Source organism: Scyliorhinus canicula, chromosome 11 (genome assembly GCF_902713615.1).
Source record: "Scyliorhinus canicula chromosome 11, sScyCan1.1, whole genome shotgun sequence".
Classification (NCBI taxonomy): domain Eukaryota; kingdom Metazoa; phylum Chordata; class Chondrichthyes; order Carcharhiniformes; family Scyliorhinidae; genus Scyliorhinus; species Scyliorhinus canicula.
In genome coordinates, this window is record NC_052156.1 from 122932321 (window position 1) to 122959659 (window position 27339).

Genomic DNA, 27339 nt, shown 5'->3' on the forward strand with positions numbered 1-27339 from the left:
ACAAATTAGATAACCATCACTTCCCCATGGTTAGTCACTGTGACCTTACTTTCAAATGGGAAATGGATGAATCTTTTACTCTTTGAATTAAGGTACATCAGAGGTGGTAGCTGTGGCGAAATACTGTGTGTACAAACATCCACACCAGTGCACTGTTCTTAAATTTACCACGTAAAAAATGTCAGTCCGTTAGTTCAGTCTTGTTGACTTTTCTTTGTGGTGTAAGTGTTGAACATTTGAACACATCTGAACCCAGATGTTCTATATTAAACATCATTTTGTAGCAAAGCCAATAAAATAAAGCTTGCAGTGGAACACTTTTATGTTGTAATGCAGTAGATTTGACTGTTTCTTATTCTTCAGAAGTGACCACTACAACAGTGACACCAACAACAACCGGCTCTACTACCATCTCCACACCGGGTGAGTGATGGCTTCTTTTAATATACAGTAACCGGATCAGTGGCATAATCTGTTTTCTTTCAACCACTTTCAGACAATGGAAGGACACTCCTTCATATTTGTTGATATTTAGGCCATAACTTCCAGAGTGAACTGGCTGATAACGGACCTATTCAGATGAGGTTCGATCAGAATCTGCGTATGAGGAAAAATGTTTCTCTATGTTTCTGTATGCAGCGTTCTCTCCACAAATTTACTTGGTCACCATTGTTTCAGTAGTTTTTCTAACATATCTTACCCAAGGATGTTCCACGAAGTAAATGTAAATGTCGCTACAGTCGCAGAGGACCATAAACTGCTCTCCCGTTTCAGGGCTGACTGGTGGTAATTTAAAATGAGGGTCACCACACCTTAAGTGAGGGGTAAGGTTGAGAAGGCAGAGCCTTCATGAATAACCTCATCTGTACGCAAATTAAACCTGTGCTATTGGCAGCACTCCACATCACGAACAAGCCGTCCAGCCAACTGAGCAAACCAATCTCTGCACAGAGTGATTGTTAATATTATTCAATTTTCTTCTTTCACCCAGTACCTTAAAAGAATATTTTTGAAACAAAACCAAACATGTAAATGTTGATTGGTCTTTCTCCTGTTTAACTTTGCTCCATAATCTTCCAAGTTAAGTAAGCTCGCCAATAGCTGTAGTCAATACTTTACTCATAATCGATGCCTTATTGTCAATTAAATAACCTAATGCTGGAACTCTATTAATACAGCTGGATTTCCAGTCAGAGGGCAATGGTTTTGAATAGTTTTCTTTTCCTTTAGAAGTTACACCTACAACAAAAGTAACAACTGTGTCTATAGCCCATTCTACAACTGGTAAGTGAGTTTTTTGTTCAATGTCATCAGCTCCCCTTTTATATAGTCCCCTGATTTCGAGGATAATTTGCTTCTATTTCAGTTCAAGGATTTCTGAGACCGTAGATAAGTCCATGGCACAATCTGCCTATTCTTCGATGTGCGGGGCAGATGGGTGCATTGAGAGTCGCATAGATGACTTGTAGGTTTGAGCGTTCGTTCCAATGACTTGACTTTATTTCTGCGACATTTCTCCATTTTGGTCATTCACAAATCAAAAGCTCCCGTAAATCTACGGGGATGTTTACTGTCATCAGGATTGCTTTAAGGGCATCCCTGAAGTGTTTCCGCTATCCTCCTGTGGTTTCTTGCTACCCAAGTTCTGGGTAGAGCAGTTTCTTGGGAGCCTGGTGACAGGCAAACATATGTCTTCTGCTGCCCAGCAGAGTTCGGTAAATGTAAGTGTTGCATTACTGATAAAGACGTTGGCCTGGGAGAGGATGCTACTGTTACAGTGCTCCTCATGCCACCAGACTGGGAGGATCTTGCAAAGACACTACCTGTGCTTGTTGTCCTTGAGGTGGCTGCTGTAAATTGTCCAATTTGACGAAGCATAAAAGAGCTTGTCAATCTCTGCTGCCCGGCAAACCATAACCTCAGACTCATGTTTTTTATACTGTGCCTCAGATATTCTTTTCAAATACTCTTACAAGTGCAACTTGATCAACAGGCACAGATAATGATCTTCCCTCAGTTTGTTCCTTTAGTCTGAAACCCATTCATTTGGGGTGGGATTATTTGAAGTGTTCAGTATTCTCAATCTGCAATCAAGGGCATTTTCACACTGAAGAATGGTGTTGTCAAATGTTCTCCCCTCTGAGTTTTTCGAACCAGGATTATCAAATCTTTAATGTTTCGAAAGTTTTAACTGTAAATTTGATCTCTCCTTCCCACTTCGCTCTCCTTTAGATGATAATTAATCTCACACACATTATCAAGGTTTATGTTTCACATCAAGAATATATCCCAGTTGTAAAATTCTCAATACTGTAGGATTTGGAATTGGAATTTGCTGGTTTTGAATGTTCTTTCTTTATCAGCAGCGCCACCAACACAGGAAACAAGTACTACACCTGGTAAAACTACTACAACAGGTAAGTGATATCTCCATTCAATTGTCACCAACAAGTCTGTTCACACCGTCAAACTTTTCTCATTTGCAAGTTTCAAGAAATGTTGGTCCATTCGTTCAGTCTTGTCGACACTTACTTTTCAATGGAAATGGGTGAAATTTTACCAAAATGTGAATCATCAATTAGTTTTGTGAACATCACTTTTGCACCAAGATCAATACGATTGTTTTCTGCTCAAAGATGACAGGTTTACATTATGGTGAAGTGATTTACATTATTGTTCTTCTTCTTCAGAAGTGGTCACCACAACAGTAAAATCAATAACAACTGAGTCCACCACTGGCTCCACACTGGATGAGTAACAGTTTCTTTTGATAAACAGCAGCAAGACGAGGAAAACAAGTGAATAAAAAAAAAGAGTGCGGGACAGCACAATGGCACAGTGGTCAGCATTGCTGCCTCACAGCGCTGAGGACCCTGGTTCGATCCCGGCCCCGAGTCACTGCCCGTGTGGAGCTTGCACATTCTGCCCGTGTCTGTGTGGGTCTCACCCCCATAATTCAAAAATATGTGCAGGGTAGGTGAATTGGCCCTGCTAAATTGATCATTAATTGGAATAAAAGAATTGGATACCCTAAATATTTAAAAAAAACAGAGTGTGCTGCAAATTTTCAGCAAGTCTGTCTACAGATGCTCAGTATTTTCAGCACCTTCTGTTTTTATATTAAATTACCAGCATTCAAAGTATTTTGCTGGAACAAGTGATTTTGTTTCAGTACAGATTAGATAATCATCACTTCACCATGGGTAGATACTGCAATCTTATTTTCCAATGGGACGTGGATGAAATTGTACTCTTTGAATAAAGGTAGAGCAGAGGCAGTCACAAAGAGAAATGCTGTGTGCATGAGTGTCCACATCAGTGCCCTGTTCCCAAATGCACCTTTTAGTCAATGTCAGTCCATTAGTTCAATCATGTCGACCTTTCTTTGTGGTGGAAGTGATTGAATTCTTGAAGGCATTTGAATCCAGATGTCCCACTGTGTCTGCAGCCAGCACTACAACTGGTAAGTTATGATTTGTTTCAATATCTTCCTCTCCTCTATTAGATAGTCCCTCAGTTTTGAGGATAGCTTGCTTCCATTCTAGTTTGAGGTGTCCTGGGACGGCAGGTAGGTTCGTTGCACAATCTGTAGGCTTTGCCTCATGTGGGGCAGATGGAGCTTTGAGAGTCATGACGATGATTTGTTTGGAGGTACGTACCCCAAAGATTTTGCTTTCCCTATGCGATTAAATCTCCCCATGAATTCGGTCTCTTCCCAAATGATATTTCTCCATTTTGGTCAGTCACAGGCTAGGTGCTCCCTATTAGCCATGACTGTAACCTCAAGTTTGTGATGCTGCTCCTCAAATACACTTTTTTTCTCGTTCAGTATAGACAAGTTTTTTTTGTACAAGTTTGTTTTAATTGATTGACTTTGGCAAAGGCAATGCCAGTCCTCTGTCCTGTCCCGTAGACCTGAAGCCCATTCCTGAATTATTTTAAAAGTTCAGTATTTTTAATCTGCAAACGATGAATTACAAGAATGGCTTTGTGAAAAGTTCTCCCCTCAGAGTTTGTGTCACCACAAGAACAACATTGTTAATGTTACTCTAAATTTCATGAGGTAACTAATGGCCAAAACTCCCGAAGTCCACAGCAAAAAAATATAGGGCTGGATTCACCGACCACCCCGCCAGGTCGGAGAATCACCGGGGGTCGGCGTGAATCCCACCCCCCACCGGCTGCCGAATGCTCCGGCACCAGATATTCGGCGGGAGCGGGAATCGCGCCATGCCGATCGGCGCCTCCCCCCCCCCCGATTCTCCGGCCCGCAATGGGCCAAAGTCCCGCTGCTGTAATACCTCTCCCGCCGGCGTGAATCAAACCACCTGCCTTACCAGTGGGACTGGCAGCGAGGGAGGGCTCCGGGGTCCTGGGGCGATCTGGCCCCAGGGGGTGCGATCGGGGCCCTCTTTGGGGGCACTCTTTTCCTCCGTGTCGGCCATAGCCTTCGCGATGGCCGATGCAGAAGTGACCCCCTCCCCTGCGCATGCGCGCGGATGACGTCAGCAGCCGCTGACGCTCCGGTGCACGCGCGGACTTCTGCCGGCCGGCGATGTCCCTTCGGCCCCGGCTGGCATGGTGCCAAAGGCCTTCCACGTCAGCCAGTGGGACGGGAACCACTCCGGCGCGGGCCTAGCCCCTCAAGGTGAGGGCCTGGCCCCTAAAGGTGCAGAGAAATCTGCACCTTTGGGGCGGCCCAACGCCGGAATGGTTCACGCCACTCCATCCCGCCGGGACCCCCCACCCTGCCGGGTATGGGAGAATCCAGCCCTATAGTCTTTCGTTTTTAATGTGCATGATGACCTTACAGAAGTACTGACTTTTGTAATTTGGCATTTCTAGCATGTTTAAACTTCTGATGCACTGATTTGCACACACTGTGACTTTCTGCAAAAGACTCTGGTATTGAGCTCAGCATTTGCTTTTGAGGTCTAACGGGAGTGGGTCTAGCATCGTCACTGATGCCAGTTTCCTTTCAGTATACACCAGCAAATATTTTCACACCAATGTGCATTCCCCAAGTTTGGTTTTTAGGCAATATCGCTCCAGCATTTGACTTTTGGTTGGAATTGGTTGAAAATATAAAAACATTTAAACATTAAGAATATTGCTGAAAAAGAGACATGCTGTCAAAGCTTTTCCTCTTGCACTCATCAGGGCAGATGCATGAATGCCAAACTTTAAAGTGGACAATAATTTGTACTGCTTGAGAAAAAGGTGCTGTTTGATTGGCAAGTCAACTCTGATTGATTGAACTGTTGCCACGGTGAATGTGTGGACCCCATCAGCCTCTTGCCCAAAATGTTATTCCCCGCTTTAACATTTGTCCCTGACCTCTTGAACCTAGCTCCAGGACTTACTTGGGCTGCTCAAAATGGTGGGACTGCCTGTAATCCCAGCAGTGACTCCCGGCTTGCGCTTCTGGGATCACAAAGGTGACATCCGTCCAATTGGCTAGCAGCCCTGTAAGGCGGGGCAACCGCCCGAGAAAGAGGCAAGATTCTTGCCGAAAAGCAATTCATGCTGTTCTTAGAGTTAGATTGATGCAGTCAGCCAATGGAATTGTGGGCTGCCTTCTCACCGTCCAACCTCTTTAGTGGAGGTGGGGGCAGAGGGAGAGGGTGGGTGTGGGGACAATAGCATCCCTTAAAATTCAGCCCTATATTCATGTGTGCTTCTGTCTCTTTTATTCTGTCTTTATTCATTAACCTTTCCTCATTTTGCGATATCGCCCTTTTGCGATATTCTTTGACTTTTGAAAGAAAGTCAACGAAAATGTGCCTTTAATGTTGTTGTCTTGGAATATAAATAGAAAGCTATCAAAATAATCTCGAACTGTTGAGTGAGATAAGCAGGTTGACAGGAGGGATAAAGAGGGAAGTTGGAGGTAAAACAGAGAACAGATCTATTAATCTGATCTTATTTTGTCTTACAGTGATTTGCAATGGTGTTTGGTCTGTCTGGCTCAATGAAAATACGCCATCTATTTCCAACAAAAATGATGTTGAGTTACTGAAGTCAATACGCGAAAAGCAATGTCCCATTGCCACTCATAAAGTAAGCCAGATTGAATGTGAAGCAGTGAAATTCCCACAGCGCCCAATCGGTGAATCGAAGGACAATGTCACTTGCGATGTGGAGAAAGGATTGATGTGCACTTTCGATGAAGAGGCTTCTCAGAAGAACATCATGTGTTTGGACTATAGAATCCGAGTCTGCTGTGAGCCTGTAACGTTTACAACCCCAAGCACAGTTTCTCCAACAACAGCAATTAACTCAACGACGAGTGAAGCAGGATGCTACTGTAATCAAGTGCCACGGAGAAAAGTAAGATTCTTATAGCGACAGTATTAACAATTCAAAATAAATGGAATTGGAAGCAATCATTTTTAATTTCAGTTTTAATGAGTTTTGGGGTAGCCTAGGCTTGTGAAGATTTATATAGCTGTTATCACAGAAGCAGAAGACTGTTCAAATAAATAGAAAGAAAAGATTAGAAAAGGGAAAGAAATTCCGAAATGACGAGAGAGAAAGAAATACTGTCAGAAGAGGGGAAAGTAATAAAGGAAGTAAGACAGAAAACCAGGAAAGAGAATCTATGTCCATCCACAGGGACTGCGGCGGCTCAAGAAGGCATCTCACCTCCACTTTCTCAAGGGCAATTAGTGATGAGCAATAAACGCTGGCCTAGCCAGCGAGGCTGGTTTAGCCAAGGCTGGTTTAGCACAGGGCTAAATCGCTGGCTTTGAAAGCAGACCAAGGCAGGCCAGCAGCACGGTTCAATTCCCGTACCAGCCTCCCCGAACAGGCGCCGGAATGTGGCGACTAGGGGCTTTTCACAGTAACTTCATTTGAAGCCTACTTGTGACAATAAGCGATTTTCATTTCATTTGAAGGGCCACATCCCATGAATGTTGTTTTTAAATCCTGGGGTGGCACGGTGGCTCAGTGGTTAGCACTGCTGCCTACAGTGCTGAGGATCCAGGTTCGATCCTGGCCCTGGGTCACTGAATGTGTGGAGTTTTAACATTCTCCCTGTGTCTGCGTGGGTTTCACTCCCAAAGATGTGCAGGGCAGGTGGATTGGCCACACTAAAAATTGTCCCTTAATTGGAAAAAAATAATTGGGTACTCTAAATTAAAAAAAAAAAAATTTTTAAATCCATGTTCCAAAGAAATTAGAATCGGGATTGATTCGTATACATAAATACACGTGGCCTTAAATATAAAACTGGAGCATTACAAGCATTAGCAATTATACGGGAATGTGATTTAATAGCTAAAGCAGGAAAGTGACTTGGGTTGCAACATAACTGTGAGTTTACTATTGCTGGATATACCATAGTCAGGAAAAAACAGGCAGAACCCAAAGTCAGATAGAGCTGAAATGTTAGCAAAGGGCTCCAGCATAGCACCCGAACATGAGGTTTTCCTACGGGTTTGTTGGAAGATAGCCTTCATTTGGACAGAGTGAGAATTATGAAGAAAATTGGTAAAATTGGTGCAATTCACAATGTATAACACAACTCACCCTACAGTGGCAATGAGATGGAGGTGAGGGCCCACAAGCAGCTTAGAACTATATGCAAGAAGAACAGGACAATATGAAAATTGAAATGGAAAATCGCTTATTGTCACAAGTAGGCTTCAAATGTGAAAAGCCCCTAGTCGCCACATTCCAGCGCCAGTTCGGGGAGGCTGGTACGGGAATTGAACCGTGCTGTTGGCATGCCTTGGTCTGCTTTAAAAGCCAGTAATTTAGCCCAGTGCTCAACCAGCCCAAATAACAAAACAATAACAATAACAAAAATATGACAGAAATAACTGCTTCGACAAGGCACCAAACTAGAAGCACCTGTAAGATCATAGCCACCACTTCCTAACAGAATAAGGAAGGAAATTGAGAAAACAAAATGTATTGAGCACTGAACCAATAACCCCAAAACTCAAAAACAATCTGACACTTAATAGCTAAGTGCTTCTAAACTGTGCCCACTCTAGCTATATTTCTCAATGGAAGCCAGCTCACCTATGATATGCCCACAGCCTTAAGGACTACAAGATCAGCTGGGGTCAGGACTGTGTTTTTATGCCTCAGATTCACTTGAGTGGAAAATTCCTATTTATTTCTTTACCTGTTTAGCATTGACCAAGGGCCAGTCATTTCAACAACATTTAGGTGGAGACCATTTTTGTGCCTCGAGCACATGTCAGGAAATTGCACATCCTCTGCCCCTCCTTTTCCAAACTTTGCAATCAAAGCTTGGAGAATCACAGGCTGGAGCTGCACAATTTGTGCCCCTGCTGTGTGAAAGGATGGGGTGAGGAACAGAAGGCACTGCAAACTAGGACGTCTCCCCAACAATTTTCCGAAAGGATCATTGCCCCAGTTTTCCTGTCTGGAGGTTTGGTGATAATGTTGGCGGGAGTAAGGGCAGCACGGTGGCACAGTGGTTAACACTGCTGCGTCACAAAGCTGAGGTCCCAGGTTCGATCCCGGCTCTGGGCCACTGTCCGTGTGGAGTTTGCACATTCTCCCTGTGTTTGCGTGGGTTTCACCCCCACAACCCAAAGATGTGCAGGATCGGTGGATTGGCCACGCAAAATTGCCCCTTAATTGTAAAAAATGAATTGGGTTCTCTAAATTTAAAAAAAAATGTTGGCAGGAGTATATTGCTGTCTGCTAATATGTTACATTTAACACTCCATTATTTATCACTTGCACATTTCAGTTGCACTTGATGATGATCCATTGGGCGCCAAACTAGTTAGAAGAGGAGGTTCGGGGCAACAGCAGTCATTAAGGCAGCATTAAAGGCGGAGTCTTAAGAAAGGAAGTTTTGTTGGTACACAGTTTCAGATACCCTTTAGTCGGGTTACTGGGGTATGGGGATAGAGTGGTGGTGTAGGCTTAAGTAGGGTGCCCTTTCCAAGGGCTGGTGCAGACCTGATGGGCCGAATGGCTTCCCTCTGCACTGTATCATAGAATCATAGCGTTTACAGTGCAGAAGGAGGCCATTGAGTCCATCGAGCAGCTCTCTCTCTCTTGGCCCTGCCCCTTCACTTTGACCATATAATTCTACAATTTATATCCAGTCCGCATCAGATGGAGAGTAGAATTGTTTTTAATTAATGCATCTGTGCTACAAGATTTGCAAGTTTGTGGTCTTCATGCTTAAAATTACATTCCCATGATTGAACTGGTGCTGGTGTGCAATGGCTGCAATGGCTGCAGTATCCAAGTTTGCATAAGAAGCAGTACTGTGGTGCAAACAACAGTTGGAGGAGCAGATAAAACATGAATTGACTAGGAAGATTGAAAGTGCAGGAAAAGGCTGAGCTAAATAATTTATTCCAAGCACAATAATTTTGTTTAAAACTGCATAGAACAAACAAGTCCAGATAAAGATGATTGTACAATAAAATACCAATAGAATCCAATCAAGTCGCTTTTTACTCTTGTGCACAAACTACTAATGTTGCTCATTGGAGTACAAGGAGGGATAATTAGTTTCAGTATTTGATAATTAAACTGAAGTTTACAATGAATTTTTGTTTTTCTTTCTAGTGCCATGAAACTTGGGAGCATCATTGCTCCAAAATTACTTGTTTGGGAGGAAATACCTATCTGATGGAAAATATCACGTGTCCGTCACTACCAAGCAAACCAAAATGCAGGAATGGTTTAGAGCCTGTGAAAGTCCAAACTAATAATGGCTGTTGTGAGAAATGGGAATGTGATTGTTAGTATCTTTTCTCTGTTCAACAATTTAAGTTAAATGCCCATTTGGAAAACTGCAGATTCTTGCTTTACCACCGTGTTGAAATTCTATCTTTGTCTAATTTTTAGGTCAATGTGAAGTATGGGGAGAGCCACATTATCGTACATTTGATGATCTGCAGTATGATTTCTTTGAAAATTGCACATATATTCTTGTTGAAGAAAAAGTCCCAAAGTACAATTTCAGAATTCTAGTCGACAATTATTTTTGTTTGCCCAGTATACCAAAATCTTGTCCAAAGGGGTTAGTTGTATCTTACAATGGAATTGATGTAACTATTTCAACTGGGGATGAGTATGTGGTAAGTGTCTTACGGTATTGTTGATGATTATGTATAGATACTGATTAGATTCTCCGGCCGTTTGCTGGCAGTGGGATTCTCCGGTTCCACTGGCAGCGCAGCCCCACCCATGGTTTCTCGGCTTAAATGGATAATCACATTGATAAGAGACGGGGGTAGAGAACACCGTCAACAGCAGATGGTGTGGCCAAATTCTCCATCCTCACTAGCAGCGTTAGTAGGGCGGATTTGCAACGGAGAATGCAGCCTCCTGTCTATTAAATCTAAAACAAAATACTACAGATGCTGTAAATCTCAAATAAGAACAGAAAATGCTGGGAAAACACAGCAGATCAGGCAGTAGGGCGGCACAGTGGCACAGTATACCACTTCTGCCTCAGAGCGTCAGGAACCCTGGTTCAATTCCAGCCTCAGGTGACTGTGTGGAATCTGCACATTCTCCCCCATCTGCATGGGTTTCCTCTGAGAGCTGCAGTTTCCTCCCACAGTCCGAACATGTGCAGGTTAGGTGGATTGGCCACGCTAAATTGTCCCTCAATGTTCAAAAGGTTAGGTGGGGTTACTGGGTTACGGGGATAGGGTGGAGGCATGGGCTTAAGCAGGGTGTTTCATTTGTGGGTATTTGCACTTTCTACCCATGTCTGTGTGGGTTTCCGGGTAATCTGGTTTCCTCCCACAGTCCAAAGATGTGCAGGTTAGGTGGACTGGCCATAATAAATACCCCCTTATTTTCCAAAATGTTAGGTGAGGTTACAGGGATAGGGTGGAGGCCTGGGCCTAGTTAGGGTGCCCTTTCGGAAGGTCAGTGCAGACGCGATGGGCCAAATGGCCTCCTTCTGCACTGTAGGAATTCAATGAGCATCCGTGGAGAGGGAAATAGAGTTAACCAGTGGGATCTTCTGGTCCTCTCTGCTGGTGGGATTTACCGGAGTCTCCAAAGTCAATGGGCCTTTGGCTGGCTCACAGTGACCCACCACGGTGGAAAATTCTGGTGAACATTTCCAGTCCGATGTGACTACTTTCCAGAAACAAATAAATGAAATAAATTTGACATTGCCCTTTCAGCTGTCTCTGGAGGATAAATCAGCAAGCTATCTGGAGTAGTATATGCAGTAAGCTGTTTGAAAGGTGCACTTATCATCTCATCGGTGAAGGTGAACTGGCCCTTTAGAGCACCTTAGTAGCTTAATAGGTAAAGCTATTGCGGCTAGCCAATTGCAGTCACACAAAACAGATATTCATAAATCTGCTTGTCATGTTAATCCGATGGTGGGAATAGCTGGGCCTACAGAAAGGAAATGGGTAGCCAGAGTCCTGCTGTGGATTGCCATCCGTGTTACCTGTTTGATAGTTTACAGTGTGATCTTTTGGAACACAACGGTAATGCACCTAGAGTTAAATAGCTTTCAAACACGCAATGACAGGATCATTAACGAGAACGATCACTTGGACAAGGTAGCAGTGGACTACCAAGGACTTTGGAACCATGCTCAAGTGTCATTTAATGCTTTCAGAAAGAATCATCCAGTGCCCGAAAAAGGCCCAGCATCCAAAGTGAATAGTTGTTTGTTGACATTTTCACAGCTGCAGATAGAACAAATGGAATCACTGAGGATTTCCATAAACTCACATTTCTCATATTTCTATGAAATATTATCCAAGACAGTCTGAACCATGATGAACTAGCTTTCTGATAAGTTCTTCAGCTGTTCCTTAAGAAATAAAACTTCAGTTTATATCCCATTTTTCAGAAACCTATCAAAGCTCTTTCTTTACATTCACTTATTAAGTGAAGTAGCTCCTAATATGCAGGCAAACATGGAGCTGTGTTATGCACAGGAAGAGTTATTTGTCTTTTTGTCCACAACATCATTGTCAATCTCCACAAATCGCTGGCCCTCTACCCAGCCCCACTGCTCCACGACTGCGCCTCCCCCCTCAACAGTATAAATCTGACCATATTTCCACTTCTTTCTAACTTTGACAAAGAGTCATCCAGGCTCGAAACGTCAGCTCCTTTCTTTCTCCACAAATGCTGTCAGACCTGCTGAGATTTTCCAGCATTTTCTGGTTTTGTTTCAGATTCAGCATCAGCAGTAATTTGCTTTCCTTTTAAGATTAATTTGCTATTGGTTATCTGCTGGACTGGACACCGGAGAATATATTGCCCTTCCTTAAATAGTAAAGGTTTAAAAAAAAAGTAAAGTCACCATGGTCCCAAATGACCATAGGCCTTTGAGGGGCGAGCTGACTGGTCGTGATTTAACCTGAGGATCACCACATCACAGGCGAGGGGCAAGGTTGAGAAGGCAAGGCCTTCATGAATAATTCAACCAGTGTGGGAATTGAACCTGCACTGCTCTGCATCGCAAACCAACCAGCTGTCTAGCCAACTGAGCTAAACCAGTAGCATGCGATCATTAGCATTCACTGGAATGACTGGAATAGATAAATGGGGTCTTGGTTCAAATAGATACATCACACTAAAATAACGTATACTTCAGCAGGACTGAAGATCCCACCAGTGGCCAATAGCTCCCTGCATCTGCTGCCAGAAAACCCACCTTGGGGGGGTGGGGGGGGGGGGGGGGGGGTGGAGAGCAGTGCATTCACACTTGCGAGTTTCCCGACGCGTGGCCTGGCCACAATGGCAAACCCCATTGGCTGGCTGCAGGAATGGAAGATCCCATTGCCGGTGGGTGCGCACTGCGTCGGAGAAAGGATCTGGTGGGACGGAGAATCCCGCCCAGGATATTCCAATTCCAATTCTCTTCTCGCATCTAGTGGTGCACGAAGGCAGACTTTTGCCTGTTTGCATAGCTAGTCATTCTTGGAACCGGTCGCTAGTCTGTCGCCAGAGGCTTATAGCTTAAGGGTTACCACTCCACAGCGTGGCTGACCAGGAGTCTCTCCCACTCTTACCGCCAGCCATTGGTACGTTGGAAGGATTTGTCAGTCAACACTCAATGTTTGGCCATGTTACGAATGCAGTTTCCTTGGCCCATCAAGTCCTGGGCTGTGACTTGAACCTGGAGTTTCTGGCTCAGAGTCAGGACACTACCCACTGTCCCACAAGACCACCCAAACATAGGACTGCATTAATATATGTCGACATAGTCTTTCTTTCTTGTGGCTTGCAAAGTTCTTCTAAATTTGTATTATTTTCTTTCACAGCTAACTGTCAACAAAAAAGAAATAAGTCTTCCCTACAGCGCAAATGGATTTGAGATTACTAAACTGGGCATCATCACATACATTTCTATTCCTGATATTCGAACAAGTATCACTGCTTTCCAGAATGCCTTTAGGATCAGAGTGCCAGAACAATTCTTCTTGGATAATACCCAAGGCCAGTGTGGTATGTGCTCTCTGAATCTGCACAGTTATGCGTAAAATTGTATGTTGATAATTTTGCTGGTAGCATAAGCTTGTTTGGTACATAACACCATAACACATTGCATAATTCTTTTTCTGATCTTAGGATCCTGCTCACACAGCCCATCTATCTGCACAAGAAAGAATGGGAAAGTTGAATCACTGGATTGCTGCTCCCAAACTGCATATGACTGGAGAGTTTATGACCCCAAGAAGCCTTATTGTCAGTTACCTCCTCCTGATGTACCTTGCACCCCAACTACTCCTGCACCAACATGCAAACCTGAGGAAACAATATGTGATATCATTGCAGAAAAGTAAGCTCGCTCATTGCTCCTTTTTTTTCAAAATAATGTTCTGAGAGACAATCTATAAATGTATTAAATTATCTCAAATTGTATCGAGTCTCGAGCACAGAAACAGAGCAATCACCCAACTGGTTTATGTTGGTGGTTATGTTCCACGTATGGCGCCTCGACATTTATCGATTTGCATTCTCTTATTCCTTTCTCCCTTGGGTGCTTACTTAACTACCCTGGATTCTCCTCAATTAATCACACATATTTAAAAGCAAAATACTGCAGACGCTGGAAATCTGAAATAAAAACAGATAATGCCAGATAAACTTAGCAGATCTGGCAGCAATTGTGGAGAGAGAAACAGAGTTAATGTTTCAGATCTAAATGACCCTTCCTACAATTCTGGGTAATGGGGCAGGTGGTGGAAGGAGGGGAATAGGGGGAAGAGGAATCGGGGAAGGAGGGGAATGGGGAGGAGGGGTAAGCTAATGGGCAAAGCCTCACCCCATGAGAACCAGGTGAGGATGAGGGTCTCCCTGGTCCTCCAGGCCTGCTGGAGCCTTGCCGCCACCTGTCTTCCATCCTCTGGCTCCTCCTGCATGTCCTCCCTGGGCTCATCTTCCATCCATTCCTGGTCTGCCTCCCCTTCAGATGGGGCTGCATGTCCCTCCTCCTCCTCCATCATGTCAATCCGCTGCTGTGCCAGGTTGTGGAGAGCACAACAAACCTCCACAAAGTGGGAAGACCTCGGGGGGGTGGGGGGGGGGGGGGGGGGGGGGGGGTGTACTGCAGTCCACTTGAGCCACTTGAGAATATTTTGTTTATTAAACGATCAACAGTAACAAATATTTGAAAATCAACTATGTAACATTCCACATATCACACTAACCATTAAACAACAAGGAAACATCACTGTTCCATATTGGTATCCAATCCAAAGTTATATCAGCTCATTTTCACAAAGAAAACACAGTTTTGGCCCTCGCAGGTTCCTCAACAGAACCGGAGGATAAGCCTGAGAATGTGTGATCATATCCAGAACTTAGTTGCAGAAATGATCTGTCCATCAATGTGTGACTTGTTCCATGTATCAGTGCCATTCTCTGTCCAGGAGCTGCAGCTGTGCAGGCTCTCCCACACGGCCCAATCTCACCAAATCCTGGCATCCTCATATTCCACTGGCGCTCAAGGTGCAGTTGAACATCCGTGACTTCCAACTTGTTTAACCCATGGTGACGTGTCAGTTACATGTAGCATTCACCACACCAGCAATAAAAGTATCAGCAATCTGCAAAAGCATTTCTTCAACAGTAGGTGGCCCATTTTAAACAATCTCGCGCACCAGGTCCCACAGCGTCTACTTACTTCAAACCATGTTGCCTTCTGGTCTCATATGTCTCCGACTCTGGTGTTCCCAGGTATCTTCCTTCCTTCCGGCTACAGAAAAGGAAGGAAACAGCAGCCTCAAGGCATTCCCAGCAGGAGCAAGCAGTAAACACAATCTGCAAATATTTTAGTTGATTGGCATCCAGAACACACTACCAACCCCCCCCCCCCCCCCCCCCCCCCCCACGACCCCCCAGCCCTACATCAAATGAAAGGCTCACCAGTCCACAGGAAAAGGCCACACCAACACGGAGCATGACGAAGGAGAGCGAGAAAAACATTCCACCTCTCTCAAGGGGGGCACAATTCAGTCCAGAACAGGTCCGGCACATTATAAACAAAACCAAACACAGAGCAACCACCGACAGAAAAGACAAAATAGGCTGGAGGACAACGAAGACACCAGCCGTACACCAAGGACAAAAACCAACATAAGAAAAATGAAGAATGTTACCAGCATCAGACCTACATTGGCAGGAGGGTGTTACAAAGCAACCCAAACCAGCGGAAAAGGACACCGACAGGAGAAGGAGAGAGAACACCCCACCCCTTCACTAGCTCTGGTAGCATGCACCAGAAGAAAACACAAAACAGGCAGGAACATAATGGGGACACTAGCGGCACACAAAAGACAGAAACAAGGGTAAAATACCAGCAGAGGTGGGTTGGCAACCAACATGATGCCGCTACCATGACACCCAATTCTATCCATGCCCTTCCTACAAGCCGGTTCCTGGGGACGGCTTAAAATTCCACAATCCCCTTGAAAATAGGTGGCATCATGAAAAAGGTTACTGATATCGGTGTGTATGTAATTGCATTACCGTATTTGAGATTAGATAATCTGTTATGTCTAAGTAACCAGTAAATGGCAGTTTACATCAGAGCAAACCTGTGGAAAAAATGTTTTTCAATTAAATATTGGTTCCAACAAGCCAAGCATCAGAAATCTAAAAGATTTAGGTAAGCATATTTTATATGAAAGAGTAGAAAAATGAACCATTCGCAATTTTTAAGCGTGCTTCTCTTTCCCACTACGCAGGCCATTTGAAGAATGCAGCAAGAAGATCGACCTTGGAAAGTACATCAAGACTTGTCACTTTGACCATTGCCAGCTGAATTCCACCGTTGACTGTTCAAGCTTGGAAGCTGCTGCTATGGCTTGTGCGAGCGTAGGCATCTGTGTTAATTGGAGACCTTTCACAAATGAAAAGTGCAGTAAGTATTTCAAATTTTGAAAGAGACAAAGTACCTATCTTTTATAAGGCCACAAAGAAGTCCACACTGAGTATTTCAAAGAAATTTAGTTTTTTTACTCTGGCTATGACGGTAGATCCCAACTGGGTCTGCCGGTGCCAAACTGGCCGGCTTTATATACCCGACAGCCATACATTGTTTAGAGCTCCTCTGCCCCCTTAACAGCAGAGCTTATATTCTGCAAGGTCCACGGGGAAGTACTTGCAGGTTATAACACTATCCAAGACAATAACTAAGAAGCACTCTTAAATCACGGAGAGTTATTCTATATGTAATGGACGATTGTGGACAAATCCTATTCTAAATCAGATCCTAATAAAATAAAATGATAGTTTATATGAAAGGCCATAAGTTTTCTTGCAGGTTGTGCCAAATTCACGCCATAATACAAAGGGAAGGTGGGCACAACACATTGCGTGGAATTTGTGTGGCTCGCTCATCCCGCTGTCAGGGAACCAGCAGGATGGAAGGTCCTACCGGCAGGAAAGCCAGAATCTTGGAAATTGACAGACACCAGAGTGAGATAACAGCTTCCAGTCGGTGTAGCCCACATGGGAAGTCCTTCAATTAATGTTCTTTTAAATGCTTGATCAGGGCAGAGTAACAGAGATATGAGAAAAAAAATAAAAAGTGAATTTACTAGATTTATTATGAGTTTAAAAAGAAAGCCATGTATAAAATAACGAGGTAAACGAATCTCCAAGGCCTGACGTTGAGTATGCTAAGAAAATGTCAATGTTCTAGTCATGACTTTCTGAAACTCTGATTCAGGAATTGTCCCTTTTGGATTGGAAAATTAAGAAAAGTAGAAATATCAAATCAGGAGATTGCAGACATTTCCGTTCAATGTCCATTGGGGAAAGTTACTGGAATTTATTATTAGGACTGGTGTCTGAACCAAAGAACACAAAGGACGGGAATCAGTCCCCTCGCGGCGTGACTTCCGTCAGCAGAGGTGGCTCGCCATTGGAGTCAGTGGGATCTTCTGGTCTCGCTGATGTCTATGGCATTTTACATGGCTCACCAGTCCCACCGCTGGGGGATCCGGCACAGAGGAAAGATCCTCAAAACATTCCACCATGTGAAGGGCCGGATAATCCCACTCATAGTTGTGTTTATGTCTATTTGGGCAACTGCCAGATTTTTTTCTCTCATGGTTAGGTAGACAATGGAGATATATGTCTTAATGGAACTCCCTTCCCGACAGCACTGTGGGTGTACACCACATAGATTGCCATGGTTCAAGGAGATGGCTCAACAGCATCTTCTGACAGGCAATTAGAGATGGGCTGTATGTATGATGGCCTATAGCCAGCGACGCCCACTGCAATTACAAACATTGAGACATATGAACAGTGAATAGAAAGCTGAGGGGATAAAAATGCCTGTTACCTTATGTTCCCACAATCAGAGCCAGAATAGGCGCCCTGTGTCACATTCAGGTAGAGTCCCATGTAGCCGCTCCAAACTTAAAATTCTACTACAAAGTTGCTTGTTTACCAAACACTGCTACTATGACATCACTATCTGTTCCCACATAAAACATGACAACGAAAAGACTTAGCCCAAGACTGTCAACTAGAGTTTGTTGACACTTTTAATCATGAATGAGTTACAAGTGAAACAATTACGTAGTTGCGTATTTGTTTCTGACATTATTGCTGGAGACAGTGCAGAGATAATAGTCCTTGAGATAATGTAGTGGGCACCTTAGTCCTGCTGATAACATATTAGGACAGCTACTTATCTCACAACCCAAATGTCATAAAAAGAAAGATCCTGGTGTCCAACTATCCAACTTGTCTGTAGATCACGGAAAAAAGGACACTGTGCAAAAACTGAAGACTTCCGATTGATTTTGGGCTAATGTTCTAGACTTGGTAAACTAATACCTTCTTCATCAGAGATGCTGGCTGTATACATGTGTATTTACCCATGTATCTGACTGTAGTCATGCCTTTCTATCACCTGGTTTCTGGTTTAGGCAATCAAGTTCAGCAATCTGTAGGATTGCTTTTGGGTTATCTGGGAGTGCTCTATTCTTCAAGAAACCTAAAAGAAATTTTGAAGACCCATTTTCAAAGTCCTATCACAACCCTATCATGAATGGTGCTGGACAATTAAGCAAGGGCGGCATGGTAGTACAGTGGTTAGCACTGCTGCCTCCCAGTGCCAGGGACCCGAGTTTGACCCTGACCTTGGGTGACTGTGTGAAGTTTGCACTTTCTCCCCGTGTCTGCGTGAGTTTCCTCTGAGTGCTCCAATTTCCTCCCAGTGTCCAAGAATGTGCAGGTAAGGTGGATTGGCCATGCTAAATTGCCCCTTAGTGTCCAAAGATTAGGTGCCATTACAGGAATAGGGTGGGGGAGAGCGCCGAGGTGGGGTGCTCTTTCGAAGAGTCGGTGCAGACTCAATGGACTGAATTGGCTCCTTCTGCAATGTAGGGATACTATGATTCTATGAACTCACTGGTGGAAGAGGCTCTACAAATATCTCCATCTTCAATGATGGAGGATCCCAACACATCAACGCAAAATATAAGGCATTTGTTACAATCTTCAGCAAGGAGGGGTGCTCTTTTGGAGAGTCAGTACAGTCATGTTGGGCTGAATGGCTTCCTTCTGCACTGTAGGTATCCTAATATTCCATGATGTGCCAAGTGGGTGATCCACCTTGGCCCCCTCTGGAGGTCTCCAGCATCACAGATGTCATTCTTCAGCCAATTTGATTCACTCCCTGATATCAAGAAATGGCTGAAGGCACTAGATACAGCAAAGGCTATGGGACCTGTCAATATTCTGGCAATTATACTGACGATTTGAGCTTCAGGACTTGCTGTTTTAGTACATCACTGGCATCTACGCGGCAATGTATAAAATTACCCAGGTAGTACCTGTACACAAAAAGCATGACAAATCCAACTCGGCCAATGACTGCCCCATCAGTCTATACTTGATAATCAGTAAAGTGAAGGAAGGGTTATCAACAGTGCTATCAAGTGGCACTTACTTACCAATAATTTGCTCACTGACATTCAGTTTGGGTTTTGCCAGGGTCATTCAGCGTCTGACCTCATTACAGCCCTGGTCAAATATGGACAAAGAGCTGAACTCAAGAGGTGAGAGGGACTGCCTTTGATAGCAAGGCAGCATTTGACTGAGTATGGCATCAAAGAGCCTGAGCAATGGAGTCAATGGCAATTAGGAGGAAAACGCTCCATTTAGAACATAGAACATAGAACAGTACAGCACAGAACAGAACAGGCCCTTCGTCCCTCAATGTTGTGCCGAGCCATGATCACCCCACTCAAACCCACGTATCCACCCTATACCTGTAACCCAACAACCCCCCCCCCCCCTTAACCTTACTTTTATTAGGACAATACGGGCAATTTAGCATGGCCAATCCACCTAACCCGCACATCTTTGGACTGTGGGAGGAAACCGGAGCACCCGGAGGAAACCCACGCACACAGGGGGAGGACGTGCAGACTCCACACAGACAGTGACCCAGCCGGGAATCAAACCTGGGACCCTGGAGCTGTGAAGCATTTATGCTAACCACCATGCTACCCTGCTGCCCCTCGTTTTATTGGAGTCATACCTTATCACAAAGGATGATGGCTGTGATTGTTGAAGGTCAATCATCTCAGCTCCAGGACATCAATGCAGGAGTTCCTCAGTGTAGTGTCTTAGACCCAACCATCCTCAGCTGCATCATCAATGAGCTTCCTTCCATCACAAGCAGAAGTGGGGATGTTCGCTGACGATTGCACAATGCTCAGCATCATTTGCAACTCCTCAGATAGTGAAGTCCTTCATGTTGAAATTCAGCAAGACCTGGATAATAGCCAGGCTTGAGTTGACAAGCATCATTTCCAATGTCTATCTCCGACAAGAGGGAATCTAGCCATTGCCCCTTGACACTCAATGGCATTGCTATCACGCAATCCACCACCATCAACATCCTAGAGGTTACCATTGGCCAGAAACTGAACTGGACTATCCATATAAATATTGTGGCTACAAGAGCAGATCAGAGGCTAGTAATCTTGCAGAGAGTAACTCACTTTCTAACTCCCCAAAATCTGTCTGCTATCTACACGACACAAGTTAGGAGTGTGATGGAATACTCTCCACCTGCCTGAATGACTGTAGCTCCAACAACACTCAAGAAGCTCGATAACGGGACTCTGGAGAGAGGCACTGCATAGGGTCAACTCCACCGCCACGTGCGCAAGGCTCAGCCTGACGCAACTAAAAGTGGTGCATAGAGCCCACTTAACAAGAACCCGTATGAGTAGGTTCTTCCCGGAGGTGGAGGACAGATGTGAACGGTGCCAAAGAGGCCCGGCCAACCACGCCCTCATGTTCTGGTCTTGCCCCAGACTTGTGGAGTACTGGACAGCCTTCTTCGAGGCTATGTCCAAAGTGGTGGGGGCGAGGGTGAAGCCATGCCCGATAGTGGCGGCCTTCGGGGTTTCAGACCAGCCAGATCTATTCCTGGGGAGGAGGACGGACGCCTTTGCCTTTGCCTCCCTGATCGCCCGCCGTAGAATCCTGTTTGGCTGGCGGTCAGCAGCACCACCCAGAGCTGCAGACTGGCTGTCCGACCTCTCGGAATCTCTCCAAATGGAGAAAATCTAATTCTCCATCTGACGGTCAGACGACGGCTTCCCCAGAACGTGAGAGCCATTCATGCAACTGTTCCGGGACCTGTTTGTGGCCAACAAACAACAGGAAGAATAGCCGGGTGGCCAAGAATCAGGGGAAAATGGTCGGGAGTCAGGAGAAGGTAGCCGGGGCATGGAGGGGAGAGATGGACTGGGAGGGAGGGGGGGGAAACGGCTAAACCTGAGGAGGGAGGGGCGAACCACAGGGGGGGGAGAGGGGGGAAGACAGCTAAACCTGGGGAGAGGGAGGTGAACCGTGGAGGGGGGGGGGACGGGAGAGGAGGGCCGGTGGGGGGCAGGGAAGCGGGAGCCGGAGGGAGGACGCGGGATGCCAAAACGTGCATGACATCTCCAGGAGCGGGGAACGAGGAAACTGGAGATGGAGGATGGGACGACAGCGAAACCCGTCCGGGAAGGGCGGGCGACAGCAACACACAGCACAGCCAAATATCGCACACTGTGATTTTCTCCCCGGCACCCAAATGTGTGCTTGCCCCCCCAGTCCCACCCCCCCCCAGGCAGTCGCCTACTTATGTGGTGTGGGTAATTTTGCCAGATGTACAGATATGCCGCTGTCGAGCTGGTGCATGATACCCCACTAGTTATTCCATTTCATATATTATTGTTTTTTTTTATGTTGGGGTGTGCCCTTCTCCTCCAAATGTGTGTATATGTATATGTGTGTTTCTTATTCTGTGTACATAACGGAAATTATAGCTTGTTCAAAAAAAAAACAATAAAAACATTTATAAAAAAAAAGAAGCTTGATAACATTCAAGACAAAGCAACTTGCTTGATTGTTACTCCTTCCAGTAATATTCACTCCCTCCGCCACCGAAGCACAGTGGCAGCAGTGTGCACCATCTACAAGATACAGTGTAAAAACTCATCAAGGCTTTTTAGAAAGTACCTTCCAAACATGTAGAAGGACAAAGGCAACATACACATCGGGACACCACCACCTGGATGTTCCCCTCCAAGTCACTCACCATCCTGACTTGGAAATATATCACCATTCCTTCACTGAGGTTGGGTCAAAATCCTGGAACTCCCTCCTTAACAGCATTGTGGGTGCACCTACACCACGTGGCCTGCAGCAGTTCAATAAGGCACCTCATCACCACCTTCTCAAGAGCAATTAAGGATGGGCAATAAATGCCGGTCTGGACAGTGGCACCCATATCCCTTGAATGAATAAAACAAAATAAACAAAATAGGAAGCTTATTTCAATGTAATTATATTATGCATGCAATATATAAGAAACTGTAATTCCTTTAGCTGTTGATGGAATGCTTATGCAGTAGCTTTAATATAATTGTTTGCATTACTAAATTCCATACAAAATCTTTTTTTTTAATTCAAGACTATCCATGTGGCCGCAATTTAGTTTATAACTTCTGTCAGAAGAGGGAAGATGATTCTTGTGTGGACCAGTAAGTACATTCCCAGCTGTCAATGGTCCTTGGAGAGGGCGGCATGTGGCACAGTGGTTAGCACTGGGACTACAGCGCTGAGGACCCGGGTTCAAATCCCAGCTCTGGGTCACTTTCTGTGTGAAGTTTGCACATTCTCCCCGTGTCTGCGTGGGCTTTGCCCCCACAACCCAAATATGTGCAGGTTAGGTGACGACGCTAAATTGCCCCTTAATTGGAAAAAATAATTGAGTACTACAAATTTTTTTTAAATAGTCCATGGTCCAACTGTGTCAGAAAAACAGCGAGTCGCAGCGCAACGTGACTGTTGAAAGCCAGGAGATCCCGCTCCCGTGATCTACTCCGCTCGCAACGCCTTGCACGATTGCGCTGAATCTTGTGAAACGTTGCCTTGTAAATCCCGCCCACAATTGGCAGGACCACTTTTCAGCAAATCTGCATATTAGGGCGTGACAGTTGGTCTCACTGTAATGTGCAGATTCCCGAGGTACATGAGGCTTTGGGATTCAACCTCTTTCCTCAGAGGCCTCAGGTGAACGCCATTCAGCATTGGGCCCCATCAATAGGGACTAGATGGAATGTCACTCATGGGGGTTTCCTCGGGGATCGGAGGCCCCCAGGTTCATGCCCTTTGGGTAGGGTGGTGCCCTTTCACTGCTGGTGCCAACCTGGCACTATCAGCCAGGCATCCTGGCAATGCCACCTCACTGCCAAAGTGCCCAGGTGGCACTGTAGGCTGGCATGGGCACTGCCAGGGTGGTATTGCTAAGGTTCCAAGCTGGTATGTTTTGTGTGTGCGCATTCGGGCCAGGGCTGTCTGGCATGGGTGTTGCGGGGGGAGGTGCGGGATGCTGGGGACACTCCCATATTGTGTTTGGGCGGGGGTGGGGTGGGGGGGGGGGTCAGAGATGGCGATGCTAACTAAAAATACCGTCCCAATCTCTCGCGACAATGGGGAGTTACGGCGAGCAGAGCTCCCCACTGTAGAAAACGGGACTATCTGCGACCTCGGTCATGCGTTCCCTTTCAGGCCCCTTATTCAACGCGAGTCACGAGTTCAGTAGCTATGTGTTTCTCGGCACAGCGAGTGCTGGGAAACACGACGGCTAAACGTGTCCACACAGTGACTTTGTTCCCTTTTGGAGGAATTGTGCCCTGTGTCGCAACAATTCTTTTTCAAGTTAGAACTTAACAAATATATATTTTTAATGTTACCGATAATCTTTAAAAAATGCCTGATCACTTTTCAGATTGGTGACTCCTGGGAGAAACTATCCCATTGCTATGGAAGGGTGCTTTTGTCCAGAGGGGATGATGTTGGCAGAGAACAATACTAAATGTGTTGCTACATGTGATGGTAAGCCAGTTTATTTTCAAAGAGGATTTTCACCACAGTAACAACTTACAAAAATAAAAAAAACACCCCAAGTAACTTCACAGGAGCATTATCAATAAATGTTGACACAGAGCCTGATAAGGAGATATTAGGACAGCTGATTAAAAGCTGAGCCCAAGAGTTAATGAGTTTCTTAAAGGGGGACTAAGAAGTAGCGAGGTTGGAAGGTTAAGAGAGGGAATTCCGGCATTTAACGGATAGACTATGGCTAAACATTATTTTTGAAGAAATATATTTTGTATTAATGAATTAAGCATTTGGGGGCAGCAGTGGTTAGCACTGCTGCCTCACGGCGCCGAGAACCCGGGTTCAATCCCGGCCCCGGGTCACTGTCCCGTGTGGAGTTTGCATTCTCCCTGTGTCTGCGTGGGTCACACCCCCACAACCCAAAGCTGTGCAGGGTAGGTAGATTGACCATGCTAAATTGCCCCTTAATTGGAAATAAAAACAATTGCCCCTTAATTGGAAATAATAACAACAACTCTAATTTTTTTTAATGAATTAACCAGTTGAGATGAGTCAGCTTTATCCAGGGTTTTTAAATCATTTCAAGAGAGTTCAGTTGATAATATATTTTGGAGACCAGTCCATAATTGCCCGACTTAATCCCAATCCCAAATGCTCTAGAATTAAAATAAGGCACGCAATTGCTCCTTTAATGGAGATGGGCTACCAGGTCAGAAAGTTTCACAACTCAAGTTTCCCGCATCCTCCGCGAATATCCGGCCCATTGCGTCAGTTTCACAATTGACATTTATCATATTAAAGTCCCAGCTGCACTAAGTTCCATTTAAAACATTTCTTTTAAGGTTGATCTCTTTTCTTAGCTAATGTCTCTCCATTAATTATATTTCATTGATACCACACCATCTTCTCTTCAGCTGAGAGAGTACAGGCATATCTGTCTGATTTACTTGTCTCTCCATCAACAGCTCTACCCACTGAGAGGTGGCCTGGACATTAACATTGTGAATTGACTCATAATAGTTCACCTAAAGGTGCAATTTTATTAAGCATTTCCCTTTTATACGCTGAAAGTGGTGCTTGTTAACATGATGAATTCAGTTAGGAAAGCAGGGCATTTAATAAAGCAACATAACTGGCTGGGGAAATAAGGGTTTCTACAACAAGGAGCAGATGTATACTAACATTGTATCACACCAGAAATTATCTTCACTTTTTCTCGACAAATTAATTTGACCGCTGAGTAGTGAATGAGTTGCTAACTTTTCTTTGCTTTTGCAGTTTGCAAGCCCATTTTACATATGGAAAAAATTGTCAAGGGCGATTGTGAAGCAAATGTTAAAGTGAACCAGTGTGAAGGGACATGCTTTTCAATTACCAAGTAAGTATACTTTTCAATTATTTATACTTACCTTGAATAGCACAACATCTGAAATGAGGCAGTGTAAATAAGTCTCTGATCGCCTTTCAAACTCTGTAGTACTTACAGCATAGGAACAGGTCATTCAGCCCAACTGACCTGTGCTGGTATTTATCCTCCACACAAACTTCCTCCTACCTTCCTTAATTCACTCCAACAATACTCCCATGTTCGTTTCTCCCTCATGTACTTCAAAGCTTCCTCTTAAATGCAGTTTAATTCTTCTCGGCAATTTGCCTCGACTGTGCCACGTGGTAGCAAATTGCACATTCTAAGAGTAAGACTGGTTACACTTGTGCCTTCCATTACTTTGTTAGGGGTGAAAATATTCACACGAAGGCCTGAGTGATGCATGATCAATTGCACAGAGACGAGAGTTGAATACAACTGAGGCTTTATTACTCTAAGATGTGTGGCCTCCTACAGCAGCTGGTGAAATGGCTGCTGTACGGGGAGCACACATACTTATACTCTGCCTGCTGGGCGGAGCCAGCAGGCAGGGACTACCCCCGTACCTGTAGTACAGGGTCTTACCACACATCTCCTAATATATACAACAGTGGTGATTGCCACACTGAGTATAAGTAAAAAAAGCAGTTTATTATGTCAGAATTCTGGGAGACAAGATATGGGGGCTCCGCAGCCGCTGACAGCCCCTTATCCCACTTGAGCTAAAGCTCACATGGGTTAATATACAGATTCAAGGGGCAGAATTAGTTGTTTTCTCATTTACGTACAATCAATCAACTATATTCCCGTCACACGTATTACATGCAGTCAATCAATTTTCCTGGCATACCCAATTATCACATATATGGTTAAAGTGGGTGTTGTCTTACCCGCCCCTAACTTCATACAGAAGTCATTCAAAACTAACATAATAATGTGTCCTGTCTACAGCTGTAGACCTTGAGCATTTTCAAGGATACATTGCATGTCTTATTCTGTGAAGCTGTTATCAGCGGCTGTTGGGACACTCTCTATACATACCCACTCTTGGGTCTCATGACACAGTTTACAGGGAATGTGGCTTGTTCAGCCATTTTATATCACAAAATAGCTAACAGCCATTTTGTGTCTTTTCTGATATTAACAGCATTAACTATCTATTTCTACAAATTGCCTCTTCTAAATAGGCATCTAAACCAATGAGTACGTTTTGTTTCAGCAGAACTATTCAAAAGTAATATAGGAGCACAAATGTAGTTACAAGGCCACCTGTAATTTATATCATAGTCCAGTATCACAAAATGCCGTCCAACAACTTCTACTCACATCCTGTGTGTGCATGGCAAGATATTTCCAGCTGCCATTTTTCCCTGTGCCTCTACAGGTTCAATTGAAAGCTTGCATGTCAGTAAAGGCCTTATCGATGCGGTTATCCACATTTTGCGTTTGTTGGAAAGGTTTACCGCACAATGTCATTTTCTTTTCCAGATATAACTATGATATAAATGCCTTGCAACATATTTGCCAATGTTGCCATGAACGAGAGACTGAAGAGAAGTCAGTGAAACTGCAGTGCAAGAATGGAACTACTAAGACACACACGTATACCGACATCAAGTCATGTATCTGCAAAATAGTTTAAAATGGCAACGGCTAGCCATTTCAAGGAAACCTGCCATGAGCTAAAGGTCATAATTCCAATAACCTATCTAGAAAGCAGGCTTAGTCTAAATTTAATAGATTTCATAGATTTTAATTGCTCTCAGTGAAATATTGCCACATTCTCATTAGCATCTCATGGTGCTCGCTATTTGTTCCGCAATGGTTGTGCAGCATTTTTACTTTCTGAAACCTGTCAGTGATTGTACTGTTAGAATTGTGAATCAATAAACATCCTTGCAAATACCCAAACCTTCTCTTTTTATTCTGAGTTATAACTTATTGTGAACAAAAGCCAAATGTGCAAAGCTCACCCACAATTAAACCAAGCAACAAGTGTGGGCATAATACATGGACAAGTGAGACCGTTTTGTGTCTGCGCAGATTGCTTTTCAATCCAAGTTCCCGCATTAACCCTCAGTTGCTAACAAGAGGAACTTCTA

At 44.5% G+C, this 27339-nt stretch overlaps 1 protein-coding gene across 35 annotated transcripts in view; it reads left to right on the forward strand.

Moving 5' to 3' along the window:
- LOC119973340 (mucin-2-like) overlaps positions 1-27148 on the forward strand; it is a 136164-nt gene extending 109016 nt beyond the window's left edge. For 33 of the 35 annotated variants that reach the window (XM_038811248.1, XM_038811253.1, XM_038811250.1 and 30 more), the window contains 13 exons: positions 364-423; positions 1231-1284; positions 2364-2417; positions 5939-6330; positions 9571-9745; positions 9853-10085; positions 13260-13443; positions 13567-13777; positions 16188-16363; positions 22439-22508; positions 23759-23865; positions 25150-25249; positions 26726-27148. In XM_038811248.1, the coding sequence (XP_038667176.1) occupies positions 364-423; positions 1231-1284; positions 2364-2417; positions 5939-6330; positions 9571-9745; positions 9853-10085; positions 13260-13443; positions 13567-13777; positions 16188-16363; positions 22439-22508; positions 23759-23865; positions 25150-25249; positions 26726-26879 (1970 nt within the window). In that variant the 3' untranslated portion in view covers positions 26880-27148. Of the gene's footprint in view, positions 1-363; positions 424-1230; positions 1285-2363; positions 2418-5938; positions 6331-9570; positions 9746-9852; positions 10086-13259; positions 13444-13566; positions 13778-16187; positions 16364-22438; positions 22509-23758; positions 23866-25149; positions 25250-26725 lie in introns of those variants that run through there. The other 2 variants (XM_038811230.1, XR_005462290.1) reach the window with 2 other exon arrangements.
- Positions 27149-27339: the final 191 nt, after the last annotated feature.